The sequence below is a fragment of the Camelus dromedarius genome, chromosome 10 (genome assembly GCF_036321535.1).
Source record: "Camelus dromedarius isolate mCamDro1 chromosome 10, mCamDro1.pat, whole genome shotgun sequence".
NCBI lineage: Eukaryota > Metazoa > Chordata > Mammalia > Artiodactyla > Camelidae > Camelus > Camelus dromedarius.
The window spans coordinates 28,857,591-28,871,097 of NC_087445.1; the positions used below are offsets into that span (position 1 = coordinate 28,857,591).

The 13,507-nt window shown below is 38.6% G+C and overlaps 1 protein-coding gene across 20 annotated transcripts in view; it reads left to right on the plus strand.

Moving 5' to 3' along the window:
- The window catches only part of PTPRD (protein tyrosine phosphatase receptor type D), a 1,876,190-nt gene that overhangs the window by 1,815,758 nt on the left and 46,925 nt on the right, over positions 1–13,507 (plus strand). For all 20 annotated transcript variants that reach the window (XM_064490208.1, XM_064490209.1, XM_064490212.1 and 17 more), the window contains one exon: positions 546–721. In XM_064490208.1, coding sequence (XP_064346278.1) covers positions 546–721 — 176 coding nt within the window. The remainder of the gene's footprint in view (positions 1–545; positions 722–13,507) is intronic.

The window sequence follows — 13,507 nt, forward strand, 5'->3', positions numbered from 1 at the left end:
TCTTTTGTGAAAGGAAGATCATGACAGAATTTAATAGAGTTGTTGTGGGGATTAAATAAGCTTATATATGAGTTTCCTCTTAGCTAAGTCTGGAAAGAATTTTTCACTGTTATGACACTTTCCACCCTATATTGCATTTTCAGACTCAGGCATTGTTTTATCTGGTTTTTGCCTGGGAACAATGACGAAAATGAGTGAGGAATGTGACCAGATAGTGGTTTATCTTCCTTTGCAAGCTATATTTTGTTGACACAATGGAGTGAACAGTGTGTGACAGAAAAGGCATTCTATAGACGATCAGTTGGGTTTTTCTTTCTTTGAAGTCTACCTTGTCATATTATAAACATCTAACACCTCAAACATCACTTTACATGAAGGTCCCAAGAAGACTTGTTTTTAATCTTGCTTAAAACCCAAACTTGAATATATTGTGACTCCCCCAGCATAGTGTGGAACAATAATATGATATTGTCTTCAGGCCAAGTGCCAGGCTGTTTCCTCTCATGATATGTTCACCTAGTTAAGTAACATTCATTGTTTTTCAGGCATCCCAGGAAGTGACTATGTGAATGCCAACTACATAGATGGCTACAGGAAACAAAATGCGTATATTGCAACACAGGGATCTCTCCCTGAAACATTTGGTGACTTTTGGAGAATGATATGGGAACAACGGAGTGCCACAGTTGTTATGATGACAAAACTAGAAGAACGATCCAGGGTGAGAATGAGTATCTATCTTCTCCCTCTTAGAATGTTGCCTCAGATAGTTCCTGTGTTGCATGTTTTACTCTGGTAGGAATCTAACCTTTCCTTAAGTTTTGACTCTAACAGATACAAATTGTTTGGGGTTTTTTTTCTGGGGTGGGGGAATTAGGTTTATTTACTTAATAGACACTAATTGTGAATGAGTATCAGCAACTCAGATTAAACCAGTCTTTAACATTCTTCTGAGTCTTTCAAAAGGAAATTCTCTCCTATTATGATGTGTGTGATTGCCAAAAGGAAAAAAAAAAGTAGCACTTAAAGAAGTAGACAACTTGTTTAGAGAAAATAAATATTAGCTTGGACATCTCTATAAAGCTCACACTGAATAAGAACACACAGACTTTGAGGGAGAATCTCACCAATATGTACTTCCCAATATTTTCAACTTTTTCTTTCTCTAATCTGCAGTGTTAAATCCAAAATTCTATGAGAGGCGCTTTTTAAAAATTAGTCAAATTAACATAAATTAAGTCAGGGCAGCCAGAAAAATGATGTGGTTAATACACGGCTGAGAAAACACATTAATGTGTAGAGGGCATCTTGCTACTTGCGAGTTTAGCCTTCTCCAAAAGGAAGAGATTTTAATCACAGAGTCATTGCTTAGTAAGGTCCAAGAAAGGAGTTTTAGTCATCATATGGGTCCAAAATTATGGAGCATGTCACATTAATAAAATGCTATTGATTTGCAAAACTAAAATGTAATGGGTAAGCAGTATGCCATACTCCCAAGTGAATATGCAAATACTGTAGCCATCTGATGAAAATCAAGCTGTAACCTTGAGAATTTAACAAACGCATCTGACAAATCACTGAAGACAGCACATAATCTCACAGAAGAATGGGGCATTGGGGCAAAGTTTGAAACCACCAACGAGGGGACTCTTTCACCAAGGTCACAGTATTCTCAAAAAGGCTACTGAGAAGGAAGCCAAAGGCCAACTCTCCGTTTGTTGTGTCACAGTTGATATATGTATATATATTTTTTAATGTTCTTCAAAGCTCAATGCATAGCAGTTTCTCTTAACTCAGGTGTGTATGTAAGAGAGGCGTTGAAGGCTGCCCTGGGGACTTGTAAGGGAAAAGCTCAGACTTAGGGAAATATAAAAAGTCCCAGCTGATATCTTAAAGATGAGAAATCAAAAGATATGATACACACTGGTTTAGCAAACCTAAAAAGCAATCAGATCTTTTCAAAACATGTGAATTCTATAGAAATACTTAAGTATTGTCTGAAATGAATTTAGATAAAGCTTTTTATGACTATGAAGACACATGTCTGTGTTATACTTTACATGCAAAAGCCATTCAAAAGATGTAAACAGAGCCATTGTACTCAGGGTAACCCCTATACAACAAGCACTTTCTTTAAAAACAACACCCCACCCAAATGATTCTTGGATAAAATCATCAATAATTAAAACAATGTCTAACATGTGTTGGATGCATTGATATTTCACAACACGCCCATAGGATAAACATTGCTAAGATTTCCACTTCATATACAAGTAAGCTATGGCCAGGATGTTCCAGAAGGTCACCGAAGCTCATTCAGATACCAAGATCAAAGTGAGGAATTGAAGATGAAAGCCTGGCTCCAGAACACACGTGCTTACCCACCAAGCCATACTGCCTATTAACACTCCTGTGAAGCAAAGACAGCTGAACTATTATATTACAGCACGCATGTAAATTCAACCTACCCAGGCTGCTCGGCCTGGAGATACCGGCTGGTAACAAGCAGTCATTTGCAAAAGCTGTTTTCAGTAAAACACACATTTTATCTTGACACTGCAGGCCTTCATTAAACCATGCACAGAAACTTGTTTTGAAATAACCAAATGAAATTCTGCCCCTTTTCTCCCTAATTGCTTCTAATAATAAAGTTAGTTCTGACTGGCCCCACTGCCAGTGCAACATCTGATAGTAATGAGCAGTTCTCGGCAGAAGGCATTGTGACTTAAATACTGCCCGTTTATCTGTATGTTGCAGGCTACCTTTTTCTCCCCCACCCCAGACAGGGAAACTTATTTGGAAGTTACTAAATGAACTTCTGTTTGCTCCCTTCATTAATTACTCTTCGCTCTTGCAAGTTAGCTTGTGCCTTTGTTAAAAGACCTAAGGAGCCAGTTAAAGTGCTGTCTTGTGATTTTTACTCTGTGGTGGTTTCAGCCTTTACGCAAACTTGTGATGACCTGCAGAAGCCAAAATTGAGAAATCTCACCCATCATGAATCTGACCATACAGTGAGCCCTGAGGCCCAAGGCCTAAAAGCCCTTTGTTCCCCCATCTAGAACACTGGAGGGAAAATGACCAAGTGTCATAGAGAGATCTAAAACAGCCCCCAAATTATTTCACCTGCTCTTCATCCTCCTCCCTCACATCCTCCTCCCTCACCTTTCCCCTGTCTACTTGCTCCCTCCTCTAAAGAAGTGGGGAGGGAAGGCATTCCTGAATGCTCAAAGCAAGAACTTGGATAACATTTTGCTATAAAAACAATGTTATAAATAGTGGTTAGTTGTTACTGAAATATATAGCTCCATACTTTAGGCACTTTGTGGGTTATGTGGGCTGACCTATGTGTCAATGAATTCTCAATTCCCAGCAGCCAACTTCAAAGCAGACATCTGGACTAGCCTGGCTTTACGTAGGAACTGCCTGTAGTCTCCTTCATAAAGGGAGAGGGTCCAGGTAGTTTAAACAAATTATCTGTCCAAGGGCTAAAGCCTGAAATTTCATTATTTTTATTAAGGCTTAGGTTCTCAAAATAATGTTCATCCCCTTGGCTTATTTTTTTAAAAGGGCACATGTGTATAAACACTTCTGTGTATGAAAAGTAGGCAAGAATACCTGTTAACTGGAGAATTGGGGTGGGAAAGAAAGAAGAAAAGGAAAGGGAAGAAAAGATAGTATATTACACAGGACTGCCTGGGGACACCACCATCAGAGGAAGCTATGTGACATAGTTCCAAGTAGGGGTGTCTTGCAGTCAAATGTCTGGATTTAGATCCCGACTCTAGGACATGCTAGCTATGTAACAATGAGCAACCTGCTGGATCCCTCAAAGTCTCTGTTCTCCTTTTTGGATTACGTGGAAGGGTTATTGTGGGTATTGCCTGAGATAAGGAATGTGACAAGGTGGCTCAGTGATATACACTATTATTTTTCTGTTGAGAGAGAGAGGTTGAAGGCTTTACCATTATAGCTTTAGTTTCCCCTAAAGCTGGCTTCCGAATAATTCAATTTTTGTTGCCAAATGAAATGAGTTTATTTCTCAGTAGCTGACAGTGAATCCTGACCAAACTCAGAGAGTCACTGCACATGGCAAATTCTGCTCACTGTTCCCAGTGGAGCAGACCCATGCATCCCGGTCAAGAGGACAGTATAGCTCAGAACACGGGGTTCTTTTGCACTTGCCTTTGACAGAATCTCCAAAATGGAGACCTTGATGCAAGGAGCTTGTTAATCAATCTGCAAAAAAGACGACAATGGAACATTCTGGCTGCTACTTTCACATGTCTTGAAGCAATATAATATAAAAATAGTAAGGCCAACATGAGTTATATGTAGTAATAATTATCACTAAAGATAATATATTCTTGGCGGGAGGGTAGAGCTCAGCGGTAAAAGTGCATGCCTAGCATGCACAAGGTCCTGGGTTGAATCCCCACTACCTCCGTTAAAATAAATAAGTAAATAAGTAAACTTAGTCACCTCCTCTCCAAAACAACCAAAACCAATAAAAATAAAATATTAAAAAAAAGGTAATATATTATTGACACTACATTTCTTCTGGGTTCTTTTGATTCTCCCTCCCCATTCTCATTTATTTGGTGATGCTCGAGAATCAGCCTTGAGAACCTATCTCCTATGTCTTCCAGCCCTCTGTTGTTCCCAGGCCCACTCTCACCTTCTCACTGTGGCTGATACATCAGCAGAGCTTGTACCCTTTGCTGAGTCAGAACAGTTCACTCAAGAAAAAGGATGCTGGGTCCATTAGCATGTGTTAGACATTTCACCGACTTTTTGTTATAGAATCCACCATTCTTAGCATTTGGATGGCTAAGTGTAGAAGCCCTTGTAAGTGTGAGGTGTGGCTTAGAGTTTAAGGCGACCATTTGAAGACTTAAGTTCCTTGATTTTTTTCAAATGTTATCACCCCCTCTCTCAGTTGTGTAATGTGTAAGTTGAATATTTTCCATGAGTTTGTTTAGGGTGTGTGTGTGTGTGTGTGTGTGTGTGTGTGTGTGTGTGTGTGTGTATGAAACAAAATATAATGCTAAAAACTAGTGATTTTGTAGGTAGAATTTGGTTGCAGCCTGAAAACACACAGATCAGTTTAAAGCTTTGTAGAATGTACTGTGTGACATGAGATACTGTTAGTGGGTTTTATTCCACAGTTTCCATCTTTTTTGCCAAATCCTCTCAAGTTCTGCGTAGTTCATTGATTCTGCAGCAAGTCATTCCTGTGCCCCAGAATGTGGTCTCTAATTGCTTCCATGTTTCATAACATGCCAATAAGCACATGGATTGGTTTGGGCAACCACATGGAGGGAAGAAAATGTTTGGAAAAAATGAAGCACTGGTAAGAAAGTAAAATGTATACAGCTGGGATTTCCACTCAAAGGGTATTATTTGTGGGCAGCTGGGACACATGGTTGGCAAGCCTCACTTGAGGAATCGGAGTCTCCAAGGTACTGGATTTGCTGAGGTGATTCCTGGCCCAGAAAGCTCTTATTATTTAGTGAGTGATTGCTGACTTTTTTTTTCCTTTATCTATCTGCTTTTGGCTGTTTCTCCTCTACTTTGTTTTCCATCTTCATGTAGATAAGACAGAGGGAATGTGTACACCTATGCTTAACAAATTCTTCAACAGCCTCGATTAGTGTTAGAAGCAAAAATGGCTTCACTGAGGTTAAGAGATACTTGACTTTCGCTTGTCCTCCCAGCCTGCCTTCAGTCAGTGTCCAGAGTTGATGCTCGTCTTGCAAGCTTCATAGTGGGAGTTGAACCACTCAAAGAGCTAGTATTGTGGTGGTACTTAGTGCTATCAGTGTCGAGGATGGGGAGTGAAATTTTGATGCTCCAAAACTGGGGCATGATTTGAACTGTCATCCAATGTGAGCCATGTTGATTAGTAGTAAAAGCCTAGAATTGTTGGGGTTTTTTTCTTTTTTCTTTTATTTTTATTTATTTTTTTAAGGGGGGAGGTAATTAGGTTTATTCGTTTATTTATTTTTAGAGGAGGTATTAGGGATTGAACCCAGGACCTCGTGCATGCTAAGCATGTGCTCTACCACTTGAGCTATACCCTCCCCTCAAAAGCCTAGAATTAGAAGTGAGAAAGTCTATACTTGTTTCCCAAACTCTCTAAATCTCATTTTCTGTTCCCAAATAGAGAATCAAGCAACCCAGGTGATGGCATCCATTGCTAGAGCAGATCAGATATTTTGTGCAACATCGCTTACTTTCTCTTAGGTCAGAAACGGGAAGATCCTTGCTCCACTAGACTTGGTTGTTTGTACTAATGAATGGAGGTTAGATGCTGTCAAGGCCAGAGGATCAGGCTGGCATTAACTACATTATGTTAATAGCTTTAAGAGTTAGAATACAGGGACATGGCACGTGGCCAGTGCAGCAAGTGTGACCTAAAGACCACTCACTCTTCCTATGTCCTCTCAAGTTCTTGAATGTCACCTCAGTAAATTTTCCCCAACAGAGAATGATAGTGAGCTGGAGACACATTTACACTTGGTTCTGTGGCTAAGAGGGCAATTCTGGGCAAAAAAACAGCAAAAAAGGAGATTCTGATCAAACATTTTCTTGTTTTTCTGTAAAACAAATCTTGAGACTCTTTTCAGACTATGAGGTCCTTTTGGGTTAAAAGTTTGCAGAATCCTGTTGCAGATTATAAATGGCAATGTTACTGTTTTCATTGTCGTTATCAGTTTTGGCCTAGCCTTGGCCAGTGGCAAAATAATTCTTGGCCACTGGCAAACTAATTCTTGGCCACTCTGGTTTGTCAAGGTTCGGTAAGTTTAATGGAGAGCAAATGCTTTCCAAATGCCAGGTTTGTGTCCTTTTCCAAACAGAACTGGGAGTGCCAAAGGCCTTGAACGTTTAATTTCTCAAACTGCAGCCTCAAGCGCTGCCTATCTAGGGCAACAGAAGCTGCTTTTCCCTTAAGCAACTATGGGAATGGCAGCACAAACATTGCCTTTGGAGTCTGCATGATGTATGGGATTGTTTTTGAAAAGTGTTGGATACTTAATGTATATAGGACACTGGCAACAAAAAGAATGATGCTCATGTTGGCAACCTAAAGGATGTCTGGGTTCTTATCTAGTAAGTTCCACACTCTTGGTTTTCTCTTGTCAACAGACACAGTGTCAGATAAAAGAGAAAGAAGCCCGCCAATTTCTTCCTGTTTGTTAGCTTCCTGGATTTTCTACCTTCTTTCCCCACCCCACCCCCTCTATGTAGAATGACAGCCTACAGATCCTGGCTCAAAACATTCCTATTCAAGTGAATTAGAAGCAAAACAGCCTATGGAATGAGATTTACGGAGGGGGAGACTGAACTTTGTTCCTGGTGACATTGAGCTAAGCCCCTCTTTCTCCACATTCATGGTTATAGCACTCCCAGTCTGGATTAGGTCATTTTTAAAATTCTGAGAAGTGTAGATGAAGCTCTATGCGTAGGAAAGGCAGATAGTCAGCTGTTGTGCACCAGTATAGTTGTACTGGGTGTTAAGATATTAACATGTATCAATACTGACTGGTATATAAAAATTATCTTTTTATTGAAACTTTAAGTCACCTAATGATATTGCTCACTGGCAGTGACACTGGAGTGTTACTGGACTACAGGCAGCCACTAGGCAGACCAAGGCAGATGCAGAGGTGACAGTAAGTTTGGGTAGAGCATGCAACCACTGCTAAGAGTGACTGGGGCTGAGTGTAAACTCCAAGAGCCCAAGCGAAGTGCTACCTGGCGGTGACAGGGGGGCATTCCACACGAATATCCTCTGGCTACAACAAAGCTAGAAGCTAGAGACATAATGAGAGAAGTCATTGGCAAAGTCCAGAGGAGCTCCCTCTTTTAACTCCCGGCAGACATATTGTCTTGTTCTGTTTTGGCTGCCGTAACAGAATGTCACAGACTGGATGCATTATCAACAACAAAAATTTCTCACAGTCCTGGAGGCTGAGAAGTTTAAGATCAAGATGCCAGTTCCTAGTTCATAGAAAACTGTCTTGTATCCTTACGTGATGAAGGGGTGAGGGAGCTCTCTGGGGTCTCTCTTAAAAGGCACTAATCACATCCATGAGGGCTCCACCTCCATGACCTAATCACCTCACAAAGGTCTCACTGCTGACACCATCACATTGGGGATTAGGTTTCAACATATGAATTTTGGAGGGACACAAACATTCAGTTCATAGCGCACATCAAACAAAAGGGAATATCAGGGATTTTTTTTTAATTAATACATGGTTTGGACTGTGTTTGAATGGCTCAATGAATTGGTAAGCAGGTTTATAATGTAGAATTTAGTTCATTTAAAGACTAATATTTTTCAGCTTTAGAGTTTTATTTATGAAAAGCTATCACTGTGCAGATAGTCAAATGCGTTAGTATCACTCTCATTTCAAGTATTCTGTTGCCCTTGATCCTCTACTAAATAGTGGTCAACAAAGAGAAAGTGAAAAGGGGAAATACATAAACCAGACAGCTTGCTGTTTGAAAACAGACATGGCTAAATATTACTTGCATGGAGAGAATGACACTATTACTGAAACAGAATAGAATCATTGACATGATCTCTGTCCTTATTTTGGAAGATCAAGTATTAAATCTTAAAAATGCTAAAAAGAGATGCAATAACCTATAGGAACAGTTAAGCATATAATTTTTCTGTCCACTAGAATATATCCTAATATTTATCTGAATTTTCTTTCATTGTGTTCTCCGTTATTCAGTGTACATTGACAGGTGTGTGCTAACATTTCCTTAGTCTAAATAACAACCCAGATTTGTATTATCTAATGTTAACACACTGTCCACTCCTTATGGAAGAATCCTCTGCCCAAACTTACTAAATACTAGCCATTCTCACCAACAGTTTTGGTTTTCCAGGTATCATTTATTGTCTATTTTAAGTCCTTCTTTGGCTAAAATAACGTGACCCTAGGCAGGCTTTTCAAAGTACCATGTGGCAAATGCATTTTTGTTCAGTGATGTTGGGACCCTTTGGAGGGATTGGGTTTGTCACATGTGGAATTCTGATGCTTTGCCACACTGTCATGCTCAGTAAGTGCTGGGAAACAAACAGCTGGAAAACAAGCCACACCTAAATTTCCATGAGCTTAAAATATTATATTCACACTTGCATGGTTAAAATGCACATGCTTGTTTTGTTTTAATGTTTTGTGCAGTAGATGACCTTTAGCACGCATTATGCTAAAGAAAATTTGTGGTGGGCAATCCTAAGATGGGCCATAGGGGCAAGAAGGAGGGCAGATATTTCCTTAGGGTGAAACAATGGACGGTCCTGGAGAGCCAGATCATCCATTAACAGAACTTCATTCTGGCATGAAAGCATGCAGTTAAGCCCAGGGGAAATATTTGCTATCTCCAGATGTCCCAGAGGCAGTAACAGGATAGATTTAGAAATTTTGCATACCCCGAGGAGGGTGATTGTTCCTGGAAGGGATAGGCCTGAAATTAATCAGTTAAACAGCAAGCAGAATTTAGTGCTTATCGCATGGAATATCTAAAGCCCCACCTCTTTGATCGCATTTTTTTTCTTAACTGTATACTCCTAATAAATATGATGTCGACCAGGCTTTCGACACTCTGGATCCACAAGATCTTGAGTCCCCTGGTCCCATCGTTGCTCTTTACTATGTCTCTTTGTTTCTTAAGTCTTGCATCACCTGTCCTCAGACACGGTCCCTAGCTACGCTGGACGCAGCAAATAAGGCTTTGTTAAATTGAAAGGAGGAGGTTTTACTTTCAGAAAGTTTTAGGCAACCTAAGAATAAGCCAACTTAGACCACAGTACAGTTGATTATAAAGTCAGCTTGCACATGTTGATTGCCCATGATTGCCAGGAACTTCCAAGATAAGCCATGTGGAAGTAAAAATGGAACTAAAAGGAGAGCATTTCCCCAAAGCACAGTCAGCAGACCTACTGGATCAAATCCTACTAGATGTTTTTAATGGCAAGTTTTTCTGAATACACTTAAATATGTTCATCAACTTGCTTTTAATAGTTTGACATGAAAGAGAGAAAATGAATTAATTCCATAGCAAATGTGTAGCAATAGTCAACCTGTTCTTTCCAAAATAATGGAAAAAGGAAAGCTTACCACATAAGGGTAATTAATCACTTTGCAATTATAAAAAGAAATATCACCCCCAAATTCAGCCAGGAGTCTGAATGGTCACATTCAGTGTAGGCCTCAAGTAGAGTTACAGGGCGATTGTTTCTAAACCACAGCCTGGGTAGTGGGTTCTGCTTCACTCCTTTTCTACCTCAGAGTCTAGCAAATTCTCTTCTCATGGCAGACTGGGTCCAGGTAGATTAAGGGAGTTGTTCTGAATCTCACAAGTACCTATTACTTAAAGAACCAGGAGGTATAAACATGCCTCCATATTTAGTCAGTAAGACTGATGATGACTGGGTACAGGACTGTGTCTCCTTTCACTCTGGTGTCCTCACGGCCACTCACACCTTGCCTCCCACCTAGAACGTCCTAATCCCTACTGGGATTAATAACATATTCCTTTTTTTTTCACATTTAAAGTGATTTCAGTAGTTTATAATAACAACCACAAAAAGTTGAGAACATAATCTGACAAATAATAATAGCTATTCCCATTGGATGCCTATTTGTGTTGGCCATCGGGTTCTGGGTTTCAGGTGCATGATTTCTGAGCCTTACAATAGCACTATCATGCTGGAGATAGTCATTCTCATTTTATAAAAGAGGCCACTAGACTTTGGTCCTGGAAATACAGAACCAGCTTACCAGTCAACCAGTGAGACGGCCCAACCTTGCATAAATCATTCCTGGAGGCCACCTGTAGTTACTTACTTTAGAATCAAATAGGGAAAGACAGAAATCAGTATTTGTATTCAGTAGCTCCTGCCCTTTAGTCCTATATACCCAAAAGGGAGCCTCCTACACATCTCAACTCTCACACTCAGCTCTATGCATGAAGCCTAACAAGTGGTATCTCTCTGGAGATAACTTTAGAGATTTTCTCCCAGGAAAAAAAAAAAGTGGTGGGGGAGGGAGAGAGGCTATTGTCAAAGAAAACATATCAAGAGAGGAAAATGAAGCTAGTTCCTTTTGAATTAGCTAATTAGAAAAAAATCATTTCTATTATTCTCCTATGTCCTTTTTTATTTTTTCCTCACTAGACTTTTGACTTGCTCTCTAATGTTGAAATCAGAAATTATGTGTTTAGCATAGTGCTAAGAATGAAAAATCTTAAAGGAATATCTGTCAGTAAGTCTAAGCCCTTAAATTTAGCCCTCAGAAGTCAGATGAAACCTGTGGAGGCTACTCGGAGAACGAGGTGAAGAAAATAAAGGCTGTGATACTTGCTAACGAAGGGAAGGATGTATTGCTGTAGCTGTTCAGATAACTCAGGGAATGCTTCCAATCCCACTGCTGAGAGCGTATGTGTGTATATGCACATACGTTAGAATATTTATTTTTTCATAAACTCCCCTTGTGAAATATTTCCTGAGAGAAAATGGCAATGTTTAAATATATTTGCTTTTGAAAAAAAATTGCTCCTAGTTTTTACAGTTGCACTTAAAACATGTTAAAGGATTTTTTTGGAAAAGAATAAGATTAAAGTACACTATTTAAAGTGAGTACAAAAACTTTTTCTTCTTTTAGCTAAAAATGTTTACAATATTTATTCCTTATAGTAATGTTTTATGGAATTTTTTTCCCAAAAAATTTTCCCTATCAAACCCAATAAGAGTTGCAGTTCTCAAACTTATTACTAGAAATATAACAATAATTAACATAAATTTAGTTTTCCCTACATCTTAGGAATGTAGTAGATTTATAGATGGAAAGTCACTCAGTAATGGAGTGATTTTTTTTTTCCAGAGGTCACATAAAGGCTAGTTTATGATTCTTTTCCTTTTCCTTTGTCTTACCTCACCAAAAGGTCTGAGGACAACCAGTTCCCAGGTTTGAAACATAATTACATTGAATTGGGTTCAGTACATTGTACTGATCTTATAGTTCATTTTGTTGCATTAACTTGCTGTTTTTCTGCCCATCATAGTGGTATTTGTCCTCGTGGGGTTTGACCTGTTGGTTTTGATTTGATTTGATTTGTTGATGTTCAGCTGAAACTGTTAAATAATGAGTTTGAGTTTCTCTCTTGATTCCTAAATTTAGTGCATTGCTGGCATAACCTCAAATGTTGCAATAAGAGGCCTTCAAAGTTACTTTTGTCCTTTGCAGCAAGACATCAACTTGACATCCATTTCATGGTTTAAAACAAGAGCGTTTGACTGAATTTTTGTGATTTTTTTTTTTCCTGAATTATGGCTACTTAAGTAGTGTCATCTCTACTAGGGTAGTAACCTTTGCTAAGTCAGCTCAGATACAACGTGGGTTTGAATAAGGGGCCAGAGCACAGGCAGAGGCACTCAGCTCTGGTCTTGTTATGTCAATATTCTCCTTAAAGAATTATCTACCCCTTGGGTTATTTTTAAGTTAGAACATCTGACAGAAATACAAAACAGAAGAATATTTTGTGCATCTTGGAAATGCAAGTCTTACTAAGACACAAATTCTCCATTTTACTGTGAACCACTTTGTTTTCCGTAAAATAGGTAATGTCTGTGTGGGTCTCACAGTTGAAATAAAGGTACAGAAGTCAAACCTTGGAATTCAATTTCTGCCTTTCTATAAATGTACATTCTCCTTTACCTAGTCTAGGAAACTGTGTAAAGAATAAAACTTCTCCATTTTCAGAAAGTCCACTATCTAGATAGCCTGAATCTTATGAGTAGCAAAATGCTTTAACGTAAAAGAGAAAATTACAATATTATTCACAGAATACTACTAATATTTATATTCATCATAAAAGCAAATAATTATCTAGTAATTCTATTCACTGGACCAAAAAATTCTAGTGTCTATGATAATAATGCCTCATTGCTTTTGTTTAAATCCAAAGATTGTAACCTTCGAATCTTTCTTTTTCAAATAGAATGTGTGCTTTCCAATATTAAATAGTACTTTTACTAAAGGTAAAAATTCTTTACCTAGAGAAATGCATTTTAGGTGACTTCAATTAATAATTAATTACTCCCTTTTTTTTCTTTTCAGATAGGAAGGGAAAAGATATTCTGACCTATGACCTTACTAGAAAATACAGTGTTGTCTTTGCCATTTTTTATTATGCTTTTTAATGCCCAAAGGATACATCCAGTAAATCTGAGGCTTACTGTAGACTTAGAATTATTCTTTGTTGCATCTTAAACTAATTGGGTTGAATACCTTTTACATGCTTTTGTTCAGTTCCACATAGAAACTAGATTGTTCATCTGAAATGAATGGATTTTAAATTATTTAAACTTTGCACTGCTAGTGTGTGACCCTCTGAGACTTTTTAAAAGAACAGACAGCTCTTTTCCCCCTAGACATTACAGATTTAACTTGTTTTTGATACACATACCATTTATCTTATATTTTTA